The 24,537-nt window shown below is 41.6% G+C and overlaps 3 protein-coding genes across 8 annotated transcripts in view; 1 reads left to right on the forward strand and 2 right to left on the reverse strand.

The window, feature by feature from the left end:
* Positions 1-711: 711 nt before the first annotated feature.
* Ak6 (adenylate kinase 6) lies at positions 712-15,277 on the reverse strand. Of its 2 annotated transcripts, XM_070031297.1 has the most exons (5): positions 14,939-15,235; positions 11,843-11,935; positions 3,196-3,254; positions 2,942-3,087; positions 712-1,431 (listed from the first exon to the last, which is right to left on the reverse strand). In XM_070031297.1, the coding sequence occupies exons 1-5, from the start codon at positions 15,189-15,191 to the stop codon at positions 1,239-1,241; spliced, it is 744 nt and encodes a 247-aa protein (XP_069887398.1). In that variant the 5' UTR covers positions 15,192-15,235; the 3' UTR covers positions 712-1,238. The 2 variants fall into 2 exon arrangements, with proteins under 2 accessions (XP_069887398.1, XP_069887399.1); XM_070031298.1 differs by lacking the exon at positions 11,843-11,935 and having other exon boundaries at positions 14,939-15,277.
* Taf9 (TATA-box binding protein associated factor 9) lies at positions 9,741-11,932 on the reverse strand. Its single transcript, XM_070031296.1, has 2 exons — positions 11,843-11,932; positions 9,741-10,763 (listed from the first exon to the last, which is right to left on the reverse strand). The coding sequence occupies exon 2, from the start codon at positions 10,744-10,746 to the stop codon at positions 9,955-9,957; it is 792 nt and encodes a 263-aa protein (XP_069887397.1). The 5' UTR covers positions 10,747-10,763; positions 11,843-11,932; the 3' UTR covers positions 9,741-9,954.
* Rad17 (RAD17 checkpoint clamp loader component) overlaps positions 14,881-24,537 on the forward strand; it is a 38,744-nt gene continuing 29,087 nt past the window's right edge. The window contains exons 1-5 of one of the 5 annotated variants that reach the window (XM_070031293.1): positions 15,349-15,451; positions 16,120-16,216; positions 16,719-16,822; positions 21,434-21,691; positions 22,358-22,441. In XM_070031293.1, the coding sequence (XP_069887394.1) occupies positions 16,781-16,822; positions 21,434-21,691; positions 22,358-22,441 (384 nt within the window). In that variant the 5' untranslated portion in view covers positions 15,349-15,451; positions 16,120-16,216; positions 16,719-16,780. Of the gene's footprint in view, positions 14,941-15,333; positions 15,452-15,726; positions 16,217-16,718; positions 16,823-21,433; positions 21,692-22,357; positions 22,442-24,537 lie in introns of those variants that run through there. The other 4 variants (XM_070031292.1, XM_070031295.1, XM_070031291.1 and 1 more) reach the window with 4 other exon arrangements.

Here is a 24,537-nt window from a genome sequence, read left to right on the forward strand (position 1 = left end):
ATTCTACAAATAAGAAGTGATCCTATAGGTGATCATCAATATAAATGGACAAAAAAAACCCCACAGATGGGGCTGGGAAGGTGGCTCAGTGGTAGAGCGCATGCCTTGCATGCCAGAGGCCCTGGGTTTGATTCCTCAGCACCACATTAACAAAAAGAAAAAAGCCGGAAGTGGCGCTGTGGCTCAAGTGGTAGAGCACTAGTCTTGAGCTGAAGAGCTGAGGGACAGCGCCCAGGCCCAGAGTTCAGGCCCCACAACTGGACCCCCCCAAAAAAAACAAAAAAAACAACAAAAAAACAAACCCATAGGTGTATGTACACACAAAGTACTATTACTCATCCATTTAAGGACTGTGGAGTATGGCTTAAGTGGCAGTTACTTCCTAGCTAGCCTAAACCCTGAGTGCAAACCACAGTCCTGCTAATTGCAAGGTGGCTCAAGGGGTAGAGCACCTGGCTAGTAAGTTCAAAAACCAGTACCACTATTACCACAAACAAAAGCTTTAAAAGTGTGAGCACCTGTGGCTCACACATATAATCTTACTCAGGAGGCTAATGATCTGAGGATCAAGGTTTGAAGCTAGACCAGTCAGGAAAATCTGTAAGATTTATTTACAATTAAATATCAAAAAGCTGGAAGGAGAGTTCTGGTTCAAGTGGTAGAGCGCTAGCCTTGAGCAAAAAAGCTAGGGGACAGCATCCAGGCCCTGAGTTCAAGCCCTAGTACTGGCACAAGAAATTTATTTTGGTAATTCATATAAAATTCACTGAAATTGTACAACTGGGTTGGCAATACGGCTCATATGTAATGCACAAATTGAACATGTTCAAAGACAGGTATGCAGTCATCAGTTCCACTAATAAAATGCAGAACTGGAGGTATGTCTCAAGTGATATATCACCTGCCTAATATGCAAGAGGCTCTAAGTTCAATCTCTAGTACCAAGAGTATGTGTGTTTGTGTGTATGTGTGTGTGTATTTGTACCCATTTGATCAGATTTATTTACAAAGTAAATATTAAATAATACTTTTTATTATCAAGCCAATATTATGTTCATTATTTTTGAGGTTGTTCAGCTTTCTCATGGAGAAAAACCTGGACATATTTTTTATGTTATCTATCTGCTAGACCTGTAACACAGATTTAATAAGATTGTTGTACTGACTACTTGGGTGATTTCTATGAAGTAGTGAGAGAGATATTAACGTGAGTGACTAATATGGCCTGCCAGTAGTAGTTAAGAGTTATGATCTTTCACCCACTGCTCAATCCATTTCAAAATCTTATTTATATTATCCTCTAGCTCTTCTGGGTTATTGCTGGGCAGCTGATGCACAATTTCTTCTTTGTAGGATGCTATGGCTTCTTCATAAAGAACTTGAAAAATCTCACACTGAATATTGTCTTTCAGTTTCTTCTCATTATAACCCCTGCAAGGCAAAGAGAGGTTAAACAATTAAAAAACAAAAATAAATACTATTAACTGTAGTTTTAGGAACATTCCAGAAACTGGACACAAAAGTACTTCTTACATTCCTTTTTTTTTTTTTTTTTTTTTTTTTTTTGGGTCCGGTCGTGGGGCCTGAACTCTGGGCCTGGGCGCTGTCCCTCAGCTCTTCAGCTCAAGGCTAGCGCTCTACCACTATGAGCCACAGCGCCACTTCCGGCTTTTTTCTTTTTGCTTATGTGGTGCTGAGGAATCGAACCCAGGGCCTCGAGCATGCAAGGCAAGCGCTCTACCACTGAGCCACCTTCCCAGCCCCATTCCTTTTTTTTTTCTCTCTCTTTCAAATAAGCATTATCAAAGTGGAGTTGGCTTTATTGCTTTATTGTCAAACTAGATTTCTCATTTTTTTTTAAAGATTTTTTTATTGTGAAAATACCGTACAGAGGGGTTACAATTACATGAGCAAGGTAATGAGTACATTTCTTATCAAGTATTGTTGCCTCCTTCTTTGTTTCCCCTTACCATCCCTTTCCATCTCCCCCCCCCCACTCCCCATCCCCCCACCCCTACTTCTCACATTCCTTTTACCTAGAGAAAACAGATTAGTACCTGTATATATGAGCAACGTCCTTGACACAAGGCCAAACTAGCACTTTACCACTTGGAGCCACAGCTCCACTTCCAGTTTTTGAGTGGTTAATTAGACATAAAATTCTCATGGGGACTTAGCTGCTTGGGCTGGCCTTGAACTGTGATCCTCAGATCTCAGTCTCTTGAGTAGCTAGGATTACAGGCATGAGCCACCAATACCCAGCCAAGTATACCTTCTAATAAATGGCTGATCAGAGCTCCTGATAGTCACTGAGAACCACAACTTTTTTTGTTTGTTTGTTTTTTGTTAATCGTGGGGCCTGAACTCTGGGCCTGGGCACTGTTCCTCAGCTCTTCAGCTCAAGGCTATCACTCTACCACTTGAGCCACAGCACCACTTCCAGCTTTTTTCTGCTTATGTGGTACTGAGGACCACATAAACCCAGGGCCTCATGCATGCAAGGCAAGCACTCTATCACTGAGCCACCTTCCCAGCCCCAGTTCTCCCATTCTTGATGTGGGGACAATTTGAATGGGGAATGTTCAAGCAAAGAATACTACAGGTTGGCTCTGCCCAAGAAGTTGATTAAAAAGCTCTTTTTACAACACTACTGGCCAATTTCAGGAAATCATAATGAAAGTTCATATTAAGCTTTATTTATTTTTGTTTTTTGCCAGTCATAGGGCCTAAACTCTGGGCCTGGGCACTGTCTCTCAGCTCTTCAGCTTAAGGCTATCGCTCTACCACTTGAGCCACAGCGCCACTTCCAGCTTTTTCTGCTTATGTGGTGCTGAGAAATCAAAGCCAGGGCCTCATGCATGCAAGGCAAGCACTCTACCACTGATCCACCTTCCCAGCCCCTCATATTAAGCTTTAAGAATGCGAATTTTTCCTTTCTTACCTTGTTTCAAGTCTTTTGTACAAAACACTGTTATCTGTTCTCAACACAAAAACTATATGAAACCAGCGTTCAGGGAAGAAATCACAGCCATGGTAATCAACAATAACACCACCATCTCTCATCTCATTTTCTAATTCATCGACTACCTGTAAGAAAGGTTAAAAAAACAACAACAACTATTGAAGGCTTCCTTACAACACCAAGGTCAACTTTACTACTGAGCCAACAAGTGCAAATTTTATATTGTCACTTACTCTATCTTCATCTAAAATGGGACAATCATACTCTTCATCATAGCCATCATATAACTCCCCTAGAAGAGAACCACAGTGGCTTGTTAAACTTACATTAGCTTCTATTAGACCACATCATTACTTGCACAAGGGGGAGGGGAGTCACTGTGACACTTCCATACATGCACACAACATATCCTAATCAAACTCATCTCTTCCACCGCTGGTATTTATCTACACTCACCTTCAGTTTGCCCTCTCTCTTATACAATTTTCAAGTAATTCTAGTCTTTAGGAAATATATTGCCAATTATTCTTTTAGATGCAAATATAAAGGGCAATATTGATAAAATTTTGTCTAGAAGAAAGCATGGATAAGTTGGGGGCTGGTGGCTCACGCCTATAATCCTAGCTACTCAGGAGGCTGAGATCTGAGGATCACTGTTCAAAGCCAGCCTGGGCAGACAAGTCTCCGTGAGATTCTCATCTCCAATTAAACACTTAAAAAACTGGAAGTGGAGCTGTGACCCCAAATGGTAGAGTGCTAGCTTTGAGCAAAGAAGCTCAGGGACAGTGCCTAGGCCCTGAGTTCAAGCCTCATGGCCAACAAAAGCAAAAACAAAAAGCCAATTTTTCCACGTTGTTCATTTTTGTTTTTTTGAGACAGAATCTTAAGTAGAATCTTAAGTAGAATCTTGTGTAGCTCAGGTTTAGCCTCAACTTGTGATCTCCCCAGCTTCAGCCTCCAAAGCTTACTTGAAACTCAAATATCAAAGTTGAAATAAACTAAAAGAAATGAAGAGGCCAGGTGCTGGTGGCTCACATCTGTATTACCAGTCACTCAGAGGATGACTTATGAGGATGACAATTTGAGTCCAGCCTGGGCAGGGATCCATAAGATTCTCTTCTCAAATTAAGCACCAAAAAGGCAGGACACAGAGCTATGGCTTAAGTGGTAGAGCACTAGCTCTGAATAACAAAGATCAGGGACCCCAGGCTCTGAGTCCAAGTCCCTGACACACAAAAAAAATAAGTGAATAAATAATAAAATAACATTAGAATTTTTGAGATTGAGTTACACATTGGTATGAAGAAGGAACATATGAACAGGTAAAACAATATCCTACGATGCATTAAAAGCAGATTAAATTCCAGATGTTTAGGTCAAAAATATACTTCTCACCAGGCGCCAGTGGCTCACGCCTGTAATCCTAGCTACTTAGGAGGCTGAGATCTGAGGATTGTGGTTCAAAGCCAGCCTGGGGAGGAAAGTCCATGAGACTCTAATAAACCACTAGAAAACTGGAAGTGGGGCTGTGGCTCAAGTGGTAGAGTGCTCACCTTGAGCTGAAGAGTGCAGAGACAGTGCCCAAGCCCAGAGTTCAAGTCCCATGACCGACCAAAAAAAAAAATTTATATGTACTTCCCAGCAGCAAGTTTAGGCTCTTGATTCCAGAAGTAAACTCCCTGTTAATGAACTTCACTTTTTCATGAGTCTTGGGAAAGAAGTACTTGGGGTTTATATTCAGATGTCCCTGAATATAATCTTTGTGTGTGTGTGTGTGTGTGTGTGTGTGCGCTAATCCTTTTGCTCAACCACTTCCAGCTTTTCTGGTTGTTAATTGGAGATAAGCATTTCAAAGACTTTCCTGCCAGGGCTGGCTTCAAACTACAACCCTCAGATCTCAGCCTCCCGAATAGCTAGGATTATAGGTATGAGCCACTGGCACCAGGCCTGGATATAACCTTTACTTCCAAATTCCCAGCCCCTCCAAAAGCCATTCCTCTTGAGAGTTAGATCTTACTTAAGAAGACAAAAGAAAAATGATGAGGGAAGCTATAGAGAAGGTAAATTTAAGGCCAGGGATATATGTAAGTGGTACTAAATTCAGCATATGATTAGGCTCTAGGTTTAACTCAACCCCCAAAAAAAAAGAAATGAAAAGGCAAATTAAAGCACAAAAGTATTGAGCTCTCAGCATTTTCTTTCACAGCTTGAACCACACCTCCACTTCTGGCTGGCTTTGAACCTTGATTCTCAGTTCAAGAACTTACTAGCCAGGATTAAAGGTACAAAGCAACAGCACCCAGAGGCAAATTTAAATTTCAACAAATAACAACTGGCTTTAAAAGAAGTCTTATTTCAGGAGCTAGGACATACCAACCACCTTCATTCCTAAGAGTTAGTTTAAGGCAGGCTTAAATCATACTTTAGCCAGCTCTAAGAAAATGCTATCGATGCCGGTGGCTCAAGCCTGTAATTCTAGCTACTCAGAAGCCTGAGATCTGAGGATGGTTCAAAGCCAGCCCAGGCAGGAAAGCCCATGAGACTCTTATCTCCAATAAACCACCAGAAAACCAGAAGTGGTGCTATGGCTCAAGTGGTAGAGCCCTAGCCTTGAGCTGAAGAGCTGAGGGACAGTGCCCAGGCCCAGAGTTCAAGCCCCACAACCAACCAAAAAAAAAAAAAAAAAAATGTTATGGAGTCTTCTCACCTCCCTCCCCTACTCTTTTTGGCACTGGAAATAAAACCCAAGGTGTTACCCATACCAGGCAAATGCCCTACAACTTGAATAGTTTTTCGTATTTTTTTTCCCTTCATACTGATTCTGGGGCTTGAACTCTGGGGCTAGGTGTTGTCCCTGAGCTTCTTTTGCACAAGGACAGTATGCTACTACTCGAGCCACTCAGCCACTCAGCTCCACTTCTGGCTTTTTTGGTAGTTTTATTGGTGGTAAGACTCTCATAAACTTTCCTGCCTAGCAGAGATCCTCAGATCTCTGCCTCTTGGGTAGCTAGGATTATAGGCCACCAGTGCCTATATTATTATTAACTTAACTCTTGTGGAGATACTGGAGCTTGAATTCATGGCCTCTTGCTTGGCTTTTTTCACTCATAGTTGGAGATAAAAGCCTAGCCTGGCTTCAAACCATCATTCTGGGATCTTAGTACAGAAACACCTGTAACTGTCTTGCCTGGAGGGCCTGTGGAATGATTCTGGGCATCCCAGTGCCTAATGGACTACTGCTGTTATCAGATCAGTAAAAAAAAGTCTGGGTATGGGAAAAATTTGTTAGCAAGTTAGGAAACAATCTAAATCTTCATCTACAAACTGTAGATTAAAAAGCTAATTTCTTTTAATTGGAAGTGCTAGAGTATGAACTCAGGGCACAGAGCACTGAGGTTGCCAGGCAGGTGCTCTACAGCGTGAGCCATCCCTCCAGTTCACTATGCTATGATTATTTTGAGATGAGTCTCACTTTTTGCCTGGGCCACTGTGGACCCATTTATGCTTCCAGACATAGCTGGGATAGAACCTGTAGAGCCCACTGGACAGGAGAGACTACCTCCAAATAACAACAAAAAGTAGGAAGTAGAGCTGTGGCTCAAGTGGTAGAGCACTATCCTCTAGCAAAACAGCTCAGGAGCAGTGCCTAGGCCTGAGTGAAGCCACAGGACCAGCACACACTGCACTGTATGTTATTTTTTCTTTTGAGACAGGATCTGTTATCAGGGATGGCCTGGGAACTCCTGTGCTCAAGGGACTGTACTGCCTCAGCTTACTGAGAAGCTGGACGTACAGGCACGTCACTGTGCTCAGCTTTTCAGATCCAGATGGATATGAAACCTTTTTTTGGGGGGGGTGGGGGGCCGTGGGGCCTGAACTCTGGGCCTGGGCGCTGTCCCTCAGCTCTTCAGCTCAAAGCTAGCACCCTACCACTTGAGCCACAGTGTCACTTCCAGCTTTTTTTTTCTGCTTATGTGGTGCTGAGGAATGGAACCCAGGGCCTCAAGCATGCAAGGCAAATGATCTACCACTGAGCCACCTTCCCAGCCTTATGAAACCTTTCATACCCACTGGATATGAAACCTTCAGAAGGGCAACAATACCATGAAATTCAAGAATACCTATATAGTTGATCATTCTATGTAGTTGTCATATGGCATTATTTCATATTTTAATTCCTGACCCAAAGATTACCAAAATCTTAAAAAATACAAGCGAAGATAGACATCTATAGCCACTTTTAGAATGTTTCTTAGCCAAGTATCAGTGGCTTACACCTATAATCCTGGATACTCACGAATTTGAGATCTGAGGATCAGTTTGAAGCCAGCCTGGGCAGAAGTCTATGGGACTCTTATTTCTAATAAACTACTACGAAAGCCAGAAGTGGAGCTCTGACTTAGGTGCTAGAGCACTATCCTTGAGCAAAACAAGCACAGAGACAGCACCTAGGCCATGAGTTCAAGCCCCAGAACCAGCACACACACACACCACCAAAGAAGTGTTTCTTATTACCATGTTGACATGTAGAATTCATTATCCAAACTGAAATGTTTAAAAAAACTTTATCAAATACCTTGTACTAACAGAAGGGATGGACAATGAGGATTAAACATTGAACAAATTCCAGCTGCGGTGCCTCATGCCTGTGATCCTAGCTACTACAGGAGGCTGAGATCTGAGGATCGACATTCAAGGGCAGCCTGGGCAGAAAAGTCCCTGTGATACTCTTATCTCCAATTAACCACTCAAAAACTAGAAGCAGCACTGTGGCTCAAGGGGTAGAGCACTAGCCTTGAGCCAAAGAAGCTAAGGGACAGAGCCCAGCCCTGAGTTCAAGTCCCACAACTAGAAAAAAAAAGTGAACAAAATGAAGTCCTTCTCTCAAAGCATTTCTAATAAAATGGTAATAAAGACATCTGGGAATTATTTTAATTTTCTGGCTCTAGGTGTTGTGTAAACAGCTGACATAAACCTAGGATATTAAGGGGCTTTCCTAGCATAAGTTCTAAACAGATACGAAGCAATTAGCTAGGCAGGGATCAAAGGAGGGAAGACTCTGAGGGAGTTTTCCAACCATTAGAAAATAGGATCCAGGGCTGGGAAGGTGGTTCAGTGGTAGAGTGCTTGCCTTGCATGCTTGAGGCCCTGGGATCGATTCCTCAGCACCATGTAAGCAGAAAAAGCCGGAAGTGGCGTTGTGGCTCCAGTGGTAGAGCGCGCGCCTTGAGCTGAAGAGCTGAGGGACAGCGCCCAGACCCAGAGTTCAGGCCCCAGGACCCAGGGGGGAAAAAAAAATAGGATCCAGGAGCTGATGGCTCAAGCCTATACTAGTGACTCAGGAGGGTGAGAACTGAAGATTCGGGTTCTATGCCAGCCCATGTAGGAAAATCTGTCTTATATTCCATTAGCCAGCAAAAAGCTGAACCTGGAGGTGTGGTTTAAGTAGCCAAGCACTAACCCAAAGTGGAAATTGAGAGCAGGAGTCCCTGATATTAATCCCTGGTCAATAGAGAAAGAGGAGAAAAAGAAGAGAGGAGAAAGGGAGGAGAGGAAAAGGAGACAGGAGAAAAGAGGGAGACAGAAAGAGGGAGGAGAAAGGGAAAAGGGGTAAGGGAGAGAAAGAGAAAGGGAGAGGAGAGGAGAGAGGGAAAGGGACAGGGAGAAAAGGAGGAGGGAGGTAAGATGGGGGAGAGTGTGAGCAAGAGCACTCGTGGCTCAAGCCTATAATCCTATCTACTTAAGAGGCTGAGGTCTCAGGATTGTAGTTCAAAGCTAACTGGGCAGGAAAGTCCTTCACATTTTTAATAAGCTTTTTTTTTTTTTTTTGCCAGTCCTGGGGCTTGAACTCAGGATCTAGATACTGTCCCTGAGCTTCTTTTGCTCAAGATTAGCACTCTTCAACTTCACTTTTTCTGTGTATGTGGTAATGAGGAATCAAACCCAGGTCTTCATGCATGCTAGGGAAGAATTCCCAGCCCATAAGGATAGTGTTTTGTTTTGGTCAGTACTGGGGTTTGGAACTCAGGGCCTCTGCTTGCTAGGCTGATGCTCTACCAGCCCCCAGCCCTAGTTTCTTAGAGAAAGAAATTAGGAATAAGGGGCCAAGTAAGCTGAGGCTAGATAAAGGGCCTTCAAGGCTGCATTGAAGAGTTTAAAATTTAGCTGGGCAGCCGGGCGCTGGTGGCTCACGCCTGTAATCCTAGCTATGCAGGAGGCTGAGATCTGAGGATTTCGGTTCAAAGACAGCCTGGGCAGGAAACTCTGTGAGACTCATCTCCAATAAATCACTAGAAAAACGAAGAAGTGGTGTTGTGGCTCAAGTGGTAGAGCGCTTGCCTTGAGCTGAAGAGCTGAGGGACAGCGCCCAAGCCCAGAGTTCAGGCCCCACGACCAAAAAAAAAAAAAAAAAAAAAGACAAAAAAATGTTTAAAGCAGAGCTGCAAAAAAGGACACTGGAAAAAAGTAATCAAACAAAAAGGAAAGAAATGAAGATGCCAATAATCCTTAATATACTAATAGGGGGGTAGGGAGACAACCTAGAAAGTTGAGAAACTGAGGACAAATCTAAACAGATCTAAACCATCTTGACCAATTAGTCTCTCTAAATAGAATCAGTTACACTTGAGCAATCTGAGAAAATATATTGTTAAGTATGATTAAATATCTGAAGACACAAAAGGTAACATTCAAAATAATGAATGTTGTAACCCTTATTTCCTTCTGGTGAGGAGGGAGAAAATGTTTTTAAAAACATACTGCCAAAGTACCAACATCTAATTGATAAATAACAACTTTATTTTTTACATATAAAGGCTGAAGAAAAACCATTTCTAGTGCTATTAAAGAAAACCAAACATTTCAATTGAAAAGTACTCATTAAATACTATTTATAAAATTTCTAAAATACAACGAAAACATCCAGCATGCTTGTTTAATTTCAGTACAATGATTCAAGACCAAAAATACTTATTACATGCATCAAGGCTAGATTACAAATTATCATAGTCATCATCATCGTCATCATCGTCATCATCATCATCACGCTTTCTTTTTAATACATTTGATGACTCGTTGGTCGTATTTTGAGACACCATATTAGTGGTAATAAGAATGTTTTTGGATCCAATTAATGATGGATTGATCAGAACATTCTGAACTGCTGATGTTGCAGGAATTGATGCTTTTACAGCAGGGGACTGAGAAGCAGGCATTTGTACTGTAAATCTTTGCCCTGTGAGGGACATTGGTGTTCCCACTTTAGTAGAAACAGACATTGTTTGTGGGGTTGGTGTGCCCAGTGTGGGAGTACTTGGTCTGCTACTGACTGAACCAACACTTAACCGTGGAACAGTTATTCTTCCTGCAGGAGTAGATGCCTTTTTTTGTAAAGACTTCAGTCTATAATTTGGAGCTGTTAAGCAATATCTATCAGGTGGCAATCTAGGACCTGAATATGGTTTGATCAATGGCAAAGGGGTTTGATTTCTTTGCCTTGCAATATCTAACAGAAAATCTCTTGGAGGAGGAGAAGTGAAAGACTGGTCAGCCCGACACTGGATGGCCAATCGTACATCATCTGCATCAACAGTAGCTTTTTTAGCATGGCTTGAATAAATCTTAGCATCATCTAGAATTGTAGTCACATAACGAAAAGCAAACTCCAACATCTGATTTATAACTCTTGGCTCATATTCTGTAATCCCCATATCCTTCAGGATTTGTGCCATCATCTGTGCATCTTTCGGCATGCTCTTGGGAGAAGCCATCTTGCCAGACTCCATGATAGCCGGTGATCAGACTTTAGTTCATTTAAAAAAAATATGCACATTAGATCAAACCAAAATTATTTTAGTAACAAATGTTAGGAACTTAACATTTAAAAATTATGTTATGTTAAAATGAGTATTTTTAAGGTTTAAAACAAATTACATCTTAATTTTAATAAAGAGTTCCCTTTGCTTAAGCTCCTGCCCTATAAATTGCAGAACAAAAAAAAAAATAAAAAATAAAGATTAGGGGAAAACAGGGTAAAAAATCAAACATTCATCATTTTAGAATGTATGTAGTTGCATGCATACATACAGCAATCAAGCTGACCTAAAAAAATACCAAAGGACGAGCATATCCTATTGCCAGAGTTCAAAATAATCTGTCTTTTCCATAAGATTAATACATTCACTGTCTCATTCTCCTGCCTTTTTATATTGAGATTTTATGTGTCCAATCTTTTCATGGAAGCCTCCATTAATATTATTGTTCTAAAGAACTGCTAGGGCTGGGAATGTGGCTTAAGTGGTATAGTGCTTGCCTAGCATTCATGAAGACCTGATTCCTCAGTACCACATAAACAAAAAAAGCCAGAACTGGCGCTGTGACTCAAGTGTTAAAGAGTACTAGCCTTGAGCAAAAGCTCAGAGACAGTGCCCAGGCCCTGAGTTCAAGTCCCAGGACTGGCAAAAAAAAACCCCAAAACAAAAAATACTACTAGTTGGTGGTAGGGGGGAAATTGGTGAATGTTACCATTAATAGTATTATACATATTTTTAAAGATTTCTATGGCTCAACATAAAGGTCTATACTTGTATGTGCTGGTACCAGGGTTGGGACTCAAAGCCTCATGGTTCCTCAACTTACTTGCTTGCTAGAACTTTTATCATTTGAGCCACACTCTCAGCCAGCTTTTTTCGAGCTGGGAGTGTCCTATACTTTTCTGTCTGGGATTACAGCTGTGAGCTTGCTTAAACATTTTTTTCCATCAAAAAGTCCTTAACACGCTAATCTTTCTCTTATTTGTACCCTCTTATAACAGCTAGCTAATACTCTACAACCTGACTTTAAAAAACAAAAACAAAACCCAAATATCAAAGCATCCCTTACCTTCTCGAGCTAAATCACCCACACTAATATACTTCAGTCCTGATCTTGAGGCAAGTTCTTTGCCTAGTGTGGTTTTTCCAACCCCTGGTGTACCTGTTAAGACAAGCCACAAAAAAAAAAAACACTTCAAATAATTACTTGGACTTCAGTCATCTTCTATCCTTAAAGTTCATAACCACCATAAAATAAAATAGAAAACAAAGCAAAACAAAAAGTTCATAACCACCAATATGAAAATTGCTCCAATTAGCAACATGAAAGAATATACTATGATCTACCCAAAACTTTCAGAGGTATCAACTGGTTGTCAAAATCTCATTCTGTATGTGATTCTCCTGGGATAGGGGCTCAGGAGATTTTGATGCCAATACAATTTTTCCTGTCACCAATATGAACTTCCCAGAATAAAATTAGCAAGCTGACATCAACTGCCAACTACCATCAGTTATTGCTTTAATTAAAAAACAAATGTTCATGGGGGGGGGGGAACAGGGCAGATTAAGGGCTGGGAATGTAGCTCAATAGAAGTATTTAGTACCAACAAAAAGAAACCGAACAACAACAACAAAAAACCCCTCAAACATTAGCTCATTAAGACTTCTACCCCTGGGTCCTCTTTCCTTTGTCCTTCCATTGAAACCATGTTCTTAAAAATGTTTCCCAAAGAAGCCTTGCACATGTGCTATGTATAGAGAAAAGGGTATATGGTACCTGTTGTATGTGTGCATCCATGGATACCATGTACACACGTTCTCTTTTTGCCTAAGTGGCAAAACTACACACTATTCTTTACCTCCCTTTTATATCTCACTCCAACATACTCAAATTCAACAGCATGTTAAAGCCATTAAAGCTACTAAATTTCACCATTATAATTAAATGCAACAGAGACAAATCAAGACTCTTGATGTAATAAAGCACCTCAAATCCGCTGTAATACATTTAGGTTAAACTTGGAATTTAATGTACATACATGTGTACTCAGAATTGAACTCAAAGCTGGGGCTATACCACTTGGACCACACTCTGCTTCCCCCTAAGTCTCAGAGCTGGGCACCGGTGGCTCACACCTGTAATCCTAGCTACTCAGGAGACTGAGATCTGAGGATCACGGTCAAAGCCAGCCTGGGCAGGAATGTCCAAGAGACTCTTTATCTCCAATAAACCACCAGAAAATCCGAAGTGACGCTGTGGCTCAAGTGGTAGAGTGCTCACCCGAGCTGAAGAGATGAGGAACAGTACCCAGGCCCGGTGTTCAGGCCCCATGACGGACCCCTTATTCTCCCCCCTCCCCAAAAAACCCCACAAAAGTGTCTTAGGGACTTTTCCTGCCCAAGGCTGGCTTCAAATCAATATCCTCAGTCTCAGACTTCAAAGTAGAACGAGCTTTTTTTTTTCTTGGTGGGACTCTGGCATGCTAGGCAGGTACTCTACCACTTCAGCCATGTCCCCAGCCCTTCTTTTTTTTTGCCTGTCATGGGGCTCAAGGCTAGTGGCTCTACCACTGAGCTACATTCCCAGCCCATTTCTTTTTTTTGGGGGGGTGGGAGGAGTCCAGTCATGGGGCCTGAACTCTGGGCCTGGATGCTGTCCCTCAGCTCTTCAGCTCAAAGCTAGCGTTCTACCACTAGAGCCAAAGTGCCACTTCCGGCTTTTTTCTCTTTTTTTCTTTTTCCTTATGTGGTGCTGAGGAATCGAACCCAGGGCCTCATGCATGCGAGGCAAGCGTCTACCACTGAGCCACCTTCCCAGCCCCCAGCCCTATTTCTTTTTAAACTGTATTGTTAAACTTACTCAGGAGGCTAAGAGCTAAAGACCAGGGTTCAAAGCTGGCCAGGGCAGGAAAGCACGTGACTCGTATCTCCAGTTAGCCAGCAAAAAGCCAAAAGTAGAGGTGTGGCTCAGGTGACAAAAGCGCTAGCCTTAAACGAAAAAAGCAAAATGAGGCCCAGAGTTCAAGCCCCAGTACCAGAGTACAAAAACAAAATTAAGCACTGTCCTGCTTAGAATCTTAGGTTTCCTTAACTGCTAAAACTGTTATTTCCACAGAGTAATCTTTATGTAGGCGCATCACCCGCACCTATGTAAATGACCTGAGTGGCAATATTAACGGCCACAACTTGGTAAATATCTTCAGAGTGAAAAGCCCACCAAGAATACAGTTTAAAGTCGTCGGACGCCATCTCATTTCCCTTTAGGGAGTAAACGAAAACTGAACACGGTTCGGAAGAACCGTCAGAGAACTCCACCATCGGCCCGGAATCTTTATAGTATTGCGACGTCAGCAAGGAACGGACCTGTTGAGCTGCCTGGTCATTAAAAGAAAAAAGACACGGACGCACAGACAGACGGACGACAGACAGACAGACAGACAGACAGACAGACACACACACTCACTCTAATACTTAGCGAACGTACACAATCCCGTCCTATGAATCTAAACTCATTTTCCGAAACCCGACTTTTGAAATTCCCCCCACCCCCACCCATCCCCCCCACCCCATCCCCCCACCCCCCGCAAAGGCCAAGAAGAGCAGCCGATTCTGGGAGGCCTGAGGAGAGGAGGCAGCCATCTCGAGTAGATTTTCCTGAGGGGAAACACGGCCTCACACCACCCCACGTTACGAAACACACACACACACACACACACACGGCCCTCACGGCCCATCTTACACGCCGAAGACCCGACTCAGAAAGAGCCGGAGGAATTCCGGTCAACAGCGCGGGCCCCGCGGCCTCCCACCGCCCCGGCGACGGCGACGCCAACTCGAGCGCCCAGGCCAACGGAAATAACGTCCGCGCCCCTCCCCCTCGCCTCCCAACGGCCGCGAGCCCAGACGCCCCCCCCCCCCCCCCCGCTCCACACGCCGCGCCCCCGCACCTACGCCCGCGGGCCCGGCCTGAGGCCCCCGCACCGCTACACGCCGCGGCTCCGCGCCAGCGCCCGAGCCAGGCCTGAGGCCCCCGCACCGCGCCGCACCGCGCCCCGCCTCCACACGCCTCCTCAACCCAACACAGCACCCTTCGCGTCCCCAGAGCCCTAGGAGTCCTGCTGCTCGTCCCGCCGTCCAGCCCTTCCCAGCCGCGCGATCTAACCGGTGAGCAGGATGTTGGGGCGCCGCATAGTCTTCGCCGCGACGATTCCAAACGCCAGGCTCGCGGGCCGGTCGCGCGGACGCAGAGCCGCCGGAAGAGGGAGCGGCCGCCGGCGCCTGCAGCCCGGAGGTCCTTGAGACCCTGGACGGCACTCCCCACCCACCGTCTCCTGCCCCGTCGCGGGCTGTCGTTCACCCAGCCTTCTACGATATGCGTCATCACTTGATCGAAAGCAAGGGGTAAAAGCAACCATGAAAATGAAACTCCTTTCCTCGCTTTTCGGTCAGGCAGGACGGTGGATGCCTAAGTCGCTCGGTCTCGGTGTCCCCCTCCCTTCAGGGTGCGTCGCGGAAGCGCCGGTTAGATTCGAAGGACCCCAGGAGGCCGGACCTCGGGGCGGCCCGGCGCTGTGAGCCGCTCGAGGGCCGGGCGGGTGGCTGCTCTATTGCACCGTGCGCAGAGCGTGGCCTCCTCCGATCCTCTCCGTCCACGTAGGAATGCAGCTCCCGCAAAGTAAGGCCGCCGAGGCTGCGACGTCGATACCGTCTTCTTCCTCACCCCTTCCCGGGCTCGCCGCGCTCCTCCTCCTGGCCCGCCCATCCCGTCGGAGAAGAGCGTCTCCGTGGACTGCAGTTCCCTTGGATGAATGAGCTTAGTGTCCTGTGTGTGTGTGTGTGTGTGTGTGTGTGTGTGTGTGTGTGTGTGTGTGTGTGTGTGTGTGTGTGTGTGTGTGTGTGTGTGTGTGTGTGTGTGTGTGTGTGTGTGTGTGTGTGTGTGTGTGTGGTGGGGCTTGGCGGGTGTCCTGTAGTTTTCAAGGTCTCTTCTGCCTCTGACGTCTCATTTCAGGACATCAAAGAACAGTTACCTCCTTTTAAAAGGAGATGATTGTCAGGCTTGTTTTCTGGCTAGAATCCTAACAGTCAATCATTTATTTCGGCCTGCCATATATATTTACTAAAATAGATTTATTTTTCTCCCAGTATACCGTTATGAAACTTCAAAGCTCAGTCATGAACTTTCTTTTGGAGGCGGGAGGCAGATTGAATGGTCATCCATGAATGTTTGCTCTATAAGATTATGTGTACCGACCGACAAGTAGTGTAACAGCTTGTTTGTAGGCTCAGAAACCTTTTGTGGCTAATTTGAATTCGCTTTCACTAGTTCTATTTACTATTTTCCAGAAGCATTAAAGGACATTAAAATTGAAGAACAGTATTGCCAATGAAGGTTTCTAATGTCAAGTAAGGAAGACGATTATAGAAAATATTTAAATCCAAAGTAAATGATCAGTTTGATTTCATTGTATTTTGTTCTCGAACTTGGAAATGAAGAAATATAATTTGCAATTATAATTTGAGATAAGGAAGACTTCACTTTTCAGTATTGAAAACTGCTTAAATAGGATTGTCTAATTTCATTTTGTGACAAAATTAGGTACACAGATGTTACTTTCTGTTTTTTCTAATGCATCATTGAGTTCATGTGAAAAACATCCCATTTATACCACCACAGATTATTTGATAAGGTCATAGTCATTAAATGTAAATTTTTAAAAAGTGGTTTTTATAAAGGTGATGTAGAGGCGTTACAGTTACAAAAGTCAGGTATAAAAGTAAATTTTATTTTAGCAGTTTGAATTTTTCCCTTATTTTTACTTTTCTCTTATTTTTACTGTGTTCCTTTATTATTGATAATATTGTGCACATACATGCATACGTACTGTAATTCTGTATTTTCAGTTTTTCTTAATCTGAAGTATTTTTCCTCTCTCATTCCCCAGGTGAATTATACCTTAATATATTACCACTAGTGTACTATGGATGGAAACTACTGAAGTTTATAATGTCAAAAATAGGTCTTAGGCCAAAGGTATCTTCCACAAAGGTATGAAACACTCAGATTGCTTTGTAAAACTGCATAAAATGACAATTTTTTGTGGGTTTTCTTAGTGAATTGCTATCAAAGTACAGTACTCAGTAGCTGTTGTAATTAGTAATAAGTTGGCATATGATAAAAAAATAACCAATTTTAATTCTTTTTTGGGGGGGGGCGTCCAGTCGTGGGGCTTGAACTCTGGGCCTGGGCGCTGTCCCTCAGCTCTTCAGCTCAAGGATAGCGCTCTATCACTTGAGCTACAGCGCCACTTCCGGCTTTTTTCTTTTTGCTTATGTGGTGCTGAGGAATCGAATCCAGGGCCTCATGCATGCAAGGCAAGCGCTCTACCACTGAGCCACCTTCCCAGCCCCTGTCATTTTTTTTAATGGAAAGAAAATAGAGATTTGTGGGATTGTCATTGGTATATATATATATATATATATATATATATATATATATATATATATATATATATATATATATACACACATATATATATATATGCATATATATATATATACTTTTGTGTATATATATGTATATCTATACCTATATAGCTTAGCCACAGACTTTGTCATTTAGAAATCATGTTTTTTGGTGTGTCAGTTCTCAACAAGTTAGGGATTGGTTTGGGAATGGGACAGACAGTATCATATTCATGCAAAGTACCTCCATCCCAAGTGGTAGCTCTAATTTCTATGTGATAGTAAATCAATTAATGTCATAGTTTTTCTCCGTAGATGGGAGTTTGTATTAGTGTAAGAAATAAAACTATAAATACAAATCAAAATTGCTATAAACAAATGAAATTTACTGTTTAATGTAACAGTGGTTCATGTATGCTTAAATACAGGGGAAGGAGAAAAATTATAGTAACATTGACAAGGATGAAATGAAACATGCTATTACAAAATTTTTTCCCAATGTCCTTTATCTATTGCAGATAATATACTTAACTCTTTATCTTAAAAAAATGAAATGTGACTTGGCATTGATAAAATACTTATCAGAACAAATTGCTTTCCGAGAGTGTATGCTTATGTTCAACTTCTAATTCCTTTTTGTGTGTGTGCTGGTGCTGGGGCTTGAAATTAGGTCCTTAGTGCTGTCCCTAAGTGTTTTTGCTCAAGGCTAGCACTTTAGCACTTGAGCTACAGCTCCACTTCTGGCTTTTTTTTTTTTTTTTGATGCTTAATTGGAGACAACAGTCTCATGGACATTCCTGCTGGGGCTAACTTCAAACCAAGATCCTCAAATCTCAGTCTCCTGACTAGCTAGGATTGCAGGTATGAGTCACCAGCACCAGTTTTGTTAACTTCTAATTCTTTTTCTCCCAGAGAGGAATAGAGGAGAATAAATAGGTTGCAAATGTAGCTAGTGTTCTTTCTTCCTTTCCTTTTCATCTTGCTCTTTCCTTCCCTTTCTCCTCTCCATTGCTGGAGCCAGAGCAGGCTAGGCAAGTGCTCTATCGCTGAGGTATACCCTTAGCCCAAGCTGAGTATTCTTGATAGAAAAATTAGGAAGCAAAAACCAAATTTAAAAAACACTTTTTAGTGCTTCTAAATGTTTTTAGATGAAAAATTTCTCAATTCAGCATCTTAGGAGGGATTTCAAGAAAAAGAAATGATAGGAAAAATGAGGAGAGATAGTTTCTATAATGCAGAAGTCCAGGAAATAGAACTCACTGGTTAATTCTGCTCTGTTATCCCAGTGTTCTTTTCCTAAACTTCTCTGTGTAATACATCTTGTCCCACCTGACAAGCTTGCCTTGCTTTCAAAAATGTGCGTGTCGGGCTGGGAAGGTGGCTCAGTGATAGAGCGCTTGCCTTTGATTCCTCAGCACCACATAAGCAAAAAGAAAAAAGCCAGAAGTGGCGCTGTGGCTCAAGTGGTAGAGCGCTAGCCTTGAACTGAAGAGCTGAGGGACAGCGCCCAGGCCCAGAGTTCAGGCCCCACGACCGGACCCCCCCCAAAAAAAGTATGTTGCTTTGTGCATAGAAGAAAAATAATAGTGTCCTAGTTAGTAGTTATTACATTATGATTCTTCTTTCTTTTCACAAATTTAAAGCTAATATGAATTATTTGGATATATGAAATGGTTCTTAATTTGGCCACAGCACAATTGTTATTCTTTTTATTGCTATGTCTTGCTAAAATAATATATTTGAGAGAGAGAGAGAGAGAGAGAGAGAGAGAGAGAGAGAGAGAGAGAGAGAGAGAGAGTGTGTGTGTGTGTGTGTGTGTGTGTGTTGCTGCAAGTCAAACTACCCACAGCTTTGTTCATGGTAGGCAAATCCTACATTTATGAGATATATCTCTCCCTCCCCACTCCCAGTTCTTGTATTTTTTGTTCATTTGTTTTTTTAAGTTTGTTTTTGTTTTTTGGTGTTGGTCCTGGACTTGATTTCAAGTCCTGGACACTGTTCTTGAGCTTTTTTGCTTAAGGCTGTCATGGTACTACTTGAGCCACACCTCTACTTCTGTTTTGTTTTATTTTTTGTGGTTAATTAGAGATAAGAGTTTTATGGACTTTCCTGCCCAAGCCTGCTTTGAGCCACCATCCACACATCTTGGTCTCCTGAATAGTGGGGATTACAGGCGAGATCCACCACCGGCTTTGTTTGTTTTGTTGTGCTGATACTGGGGCTTGAACTCGAAGTTCTCACGCTGTCTCCACACCCATCCTCTTGGTTAATTGGAGATAAGCATCTTGAGGATTTGTCTTCCCAGGCTCTTTCATCTGAGATTCTTGATGTCAGCCTCTTGAATAGCTAGTATTATAGGCATGAGCTACCAGTGCCTAGCTTGTTCTGTTTATTAAAAATAGGTAATATTCATGTTTCAGGTATACCAAGAGTTTAAAAAATACTCTTCTTTATTTTGAGAAGATTATCTATTAATATAAAGAACTAACTTATTTTCTTAGTCTGGTGTGATTTATCATTACATTGGTTAAGTAGGAAAATATTTAAATTTATGTACTTACCATAAAGTGGAAAAGTAATAACATGGAGCCAGTTTTATTTATTTATTTCTTTATTTATTTATTTAGTCAGTCAGTTGCGGGGCTTGAACTCTGGGCTTGGGCACTGTCCCTGCACTCTTCATCTCAAGGCCAGTGCGCTTGAGCCACAGCACCACTTCTGGTTTTCTTTTTTTTTTTTTTTAATTTTATTTTATTTGAGAACATACTGTACAGAGGGCCACTTCTGGTTTTCTAGTGGTTTATTGGAGATAAGAGTCTCACGGACTTTCCTGCCCGGGCTGACTTTGAACTGAGATCCTCAGATCTCAGCCTCCTCAGTAGCTAGGATTACAGGTGTGAGCCACCGGCACCCAGCTTATTTCAAGGTCTAATTTGTTCATAGCCCTCAGGAAACAGAAGCAGGAAGAACTTGAGTTTCAGGCCAGCCTATATTATATAGCAAGACCTTGCCTTCAAAATAAAATAAGCCAGGGGGTTGGAAATGTGGTAGAGTGCTTGCCTTGCATTCAGGAAGTCCTGGGTTTGATTCTTCAGTACCACATAAGCAGAAAAAGCTGAAAGTGGTGGTGTGACTCAAATGCTAGCTTTGAGCAAAAGAAGCTCAGGGACAGTGCTCAGGCCTTTAATTCAAGCCCCAGGACTGACAAAAAAAGGAAAAAAAAAAGCCAAGCACAGTGATGTATGTCTGTTTCCCAGCATTTGGGAGGCTGAGGCTGGAGGATCACAAGTTGAGATTAGCTTGGGCCTGCATGTGTTGCCCCTTTCACAAAATTAAAAAGAAATGATGTTTAAATTAAAAAAAAAAAGAAATGATGTGCCTGATCATATAAAATAATTTATTGAAATGAACTCTGGGAAATGGAAACCAGAGGAGGATAAGATAGGGCACAGAAATGGAAGGACAAAGAGTGAACAAATGCAGCAGTGGTACTTTCTAGACCTTATGTTGAAAATGAACTATACAACTTGTAGGGGTGGGACAGGAGGGAAAAACTGGGAGGGGGCAAGGGTAGGGGAGACATTGTCCAAAAAGAAATCTACTTTTTATCTGACTTAGGTAACTGTAACCCTGCTGTATATCACCTTTCTAATAACAAAAATTAAAAGTAAATAAGAATAAAAATAAAGTGAACAATATAAAGGTGAATAATAAAAAGGTGATGGGTTTTGTGGTATCTGCCTGTTATCCTAGTAGTCAAGTGACAAAGGCAGGATAATGAGTTTGAAGCTAGCTGAGATACATAGCAGGACTGCTGAGAAAAGTAAATAAATAAGATAGTTTGGGATATATACATATATATTTGGGGGGGTGGGGGTCAGTTGTGGGGCCTCAATTCAGCCTGGGTGCTGTCCCTCAGCTCTTCAGCTCAAGGCTAGCGCTCTATTGCTTGAGCCACAGCACCACTTGTGGCTTTTTTTTTTTTTTTTGCTTATGTGGTACTGATGAATTGAACCCAGGGCCTCATGCATGCAAGGCAAGTACTCTACCAACTGAGCCACATTCCCAGCCCAGTTTGTGATTATTTTATTTTGTGTTATAGGAATATTTTCATCCAGAATAGTTCGGCTTTATAGAGTAGATGCAAAAAAACCCATAATTTACCTGATTTTTGTTTATTCATTTGTGTTTTCAGGTAACAGGCTGGGTAGACCCCTCATTTGATGATTTTTCAGAGAATACATCCATCTCTACTATTACTGCTGACTCTTCAGGTGTGAATAATTCCAGTCATAGAAGGAAAAATGTGACTTCCATATTAGAAAGTAGCAGATTTCCAACTAGAAAAAAAATAAAGTTATCTCCTTTAGAAGAGTTTCATGGTCTAGAAAATTCAAATGGATGGATGTCTGAAAATGAACCATGGGTGGATAAGTATAAACCGGAATCTCAGGTACTGAATACCAAACCAATATGATTTAATTTCAGAGTGTATAAGTATAGATGGGAAGGAGAGGGGTTCCATTTTTATGTTCTAAGGCTGATTTTGTCAAATTATTCTGAAATTATACTATTTTTTTTGTCTTAGATGTAACTTCAACCTAGAACTGGTCTCTTTATTTTACTAAGTATAATACCTCTTTATGTTCCCTTCCCAAAGCATGTTTCTGGAATTTAAAAAAGTTTTTTTTTTTTTTGGGGTCCAGTCGTGGGGCCTGAACTCTGGGCCTGGGCGCTGTCCCTTAGCTCTTCAGCTCAAGGCTACCGCTCTACCACTTGAGCCATAGCGCCACTTACGGCTTTTTTCTTTTTGCATATGTGGTGCTGAGGAATCGAGCCCAGGGCCTCATGCATGCAAGGCAAGCGCTCTACCACTGAGCCACCTTCCCAGCCCTTAAAAAGGTTTTATAATTATAATCTTACCCAAAATTACAGTGGTGTTGGCATAAGGATCAGGTTTTTCCTGTAATAAAAAAATGCTAGTGTAATCAAAACTTTTTTTATTACAATATGGCATGTTTCTGGTTTGCATTTTCTCTAGTAATATGTTAATAGGCGCTCATGTAGCAAAATAATTTTGTTAAAATGTTTCATTGAAAACCTCAAATTTTTATCTTAGCATGAACTTGCTGTACATAAGAAGAAAATTGAGGAAGTTGAAACCTGGTTAAATGCTGAAGTCTTGGAAAGGCATCCAAAACAGGTAAATAAACAAAAAAAAATATCTTTCATGTTATTTGATGTGAGATACATCTCTGACTTTCTGTATGTTTTAAGAAATGATTTTTTATGACAACTTTGGTTAAGTCCAAATGACCTCCCATAGAAAGTGGAGTGGCTTTACTATATCCAGACTCTAAAAAACTCAGAGATTTGGAGATTTCCCCTTTCCTCCTTCCTCTTTTTCTGTCTTATGTCCTATAATCAATATAAGGTACATAGTAAACCAATTAGGGTACTGGGATGTTAAGCAAATCAGGTTACTTTAAACTGAAGCAGTTAGGCAAATTACCACTAGTTTTTGTGTTAGCTGTAGTTTAAAATAGTCGTAATGTTTTTTGTTTCACTTCCTAATTTCACAGTTCTTATCCCCCTCCAGTAGAATTATGCTTTTCTTCATCACTTCTTAAACTTTGAGACTTTTCAAACATAAGATAAAAATAGATGCACTCACATACCACATAATGTATTCCTAATTTCCTCCTTTAAATTTGTCTGTTTGCCTGTATGGAGCTTGAACCCCTTTACGTATTTTGTAATAAATAGTAAACACGGTGACATTTCATTCAGACTTTCAGATATTGCTATATGCTTCTTTTAATGTTTCTCTCCTTATTAACAATATGTACACTATTCCACTAGCAAAATTAACTATAATGCTCTAATATTATCTAATTATAAATTCACCCTAACATTTCACACTTCCTGTCATGAAATTGTCTTTTGTTACTGGCTTGTTTCAACTAAAATATGAATAAGGATTACACTACATTTGATTGCTGTATGCTAGGGTTTTTTGGGGGTTTTTTTGGGTCTGGTCGTGGGCCTGAACTCTGGGCCTGGGCAGTGTCCCTCAGCTCTTCAGCTCAAGGCTAGCGTTCTACCACTTGAGCCACAGCACCACTTCCGGCTTTTTTCTTTTTGCTCATGTGGTGCTAAGGAAACAAACCCAGGGCCTCTTGCATGCAAGGCAAGCACTCTACCACTGAGCCACCTTCCCAGCCCCTATGCTAGGGTTTTTTGTGGTTGTTTTGTTGTTTAATCTATTAGCCAACCGTGTCTTCACTTTTTTTGAGGGTTTAATTTTTTACATAATACTATTAAGGTGTTCAGAATTTCACAATTCAAGTAATACCTATGTTTCTCTTTTGGATGATGTCACCCCTACAGTGTATACCAAATACCATGATTGCATTTGTTCACCTTTCTTCCCTCTTTCTGTACCCTCTTTTGCCCTCCCCAAAAGCAGAAAAAGAAAAAAGAAAACCACACACACAAATACCACCATCACTAACAATCTTCACACTTTTCTCCCACAAAATTGGCTTAACTGAAGAGACCAGACTAATTGACCAACAAAAGTCTCACATTTTAGATTCACAAAGTTCTTTCCTGTTGCTGATGATGAACTTCTTCTATAACCTTCTTCTATTACCTGTGCAATTTAAGAAGGCACTAAACTACTTCTCTGGCCTCAGCTTATCCATCCATCCATTCGTTTGTTCGTTCATTCATTCATTTATTTAGTCTTCAAGTGTTGTAATATCTATATCTTATCCACGGGGTTATTGTAAAAACTTAAGTTAACATATGAAATGACCTTCCAATAGCTTTTAAATGTGACTTTTCATAAATAGTAAGATTTAAATCATTTCTCATGTTTATTTTATCCTCCTCCCAAAAATAAAATAAAATGTGTGTTTCTGATTTTAAAATATATTGTGTATTCACTAACATTGAACTGATAGCAGCCACATAACTCATGTCCTGCCATTAAAAATATCAGTGAGCCAGGCGCTGGTGTTTCATGCCTATAAACTTAGCTATTCAGGAGGCTGAGATCTCAGAATCCCAGTTAAAGTCAGACTGCGCAGACAAATCTGACTCTTCTCTCCCCATCAGAAAGCTAAAAGTGGATATATGTCTCAGGTAGTAGAACACTAGCCTGGAACTTTTTAAAAAAGCTAAACAAGAACATGAGGACCAGACTTATAGAATTATAGCCCCTATGTACAGCTCCTTAATTTAATTGAGTGAGGCTCTGAGTTTAAGTGCCCTACTAACTGGTACATGCCTATG

The sequence above is a fragment of the Dipodomys merriami genome, unplaced genomic scaffold (genome assembly GCF_024711535.1).
Source record: "Dipodomys merriami isolate MVZ:Mamm:240054 unplaced genomic scaffold, mDipMer1.0.p SCAF_20, whole genome shotgun sequence".
Taxonomy (NCBI): domain Eukaryota; kingdom Metazoa; phylum Chordata; class Mammalia; order Rodentia; family Heteromyidae; genus Dipodomys; species Dipodomys merriami.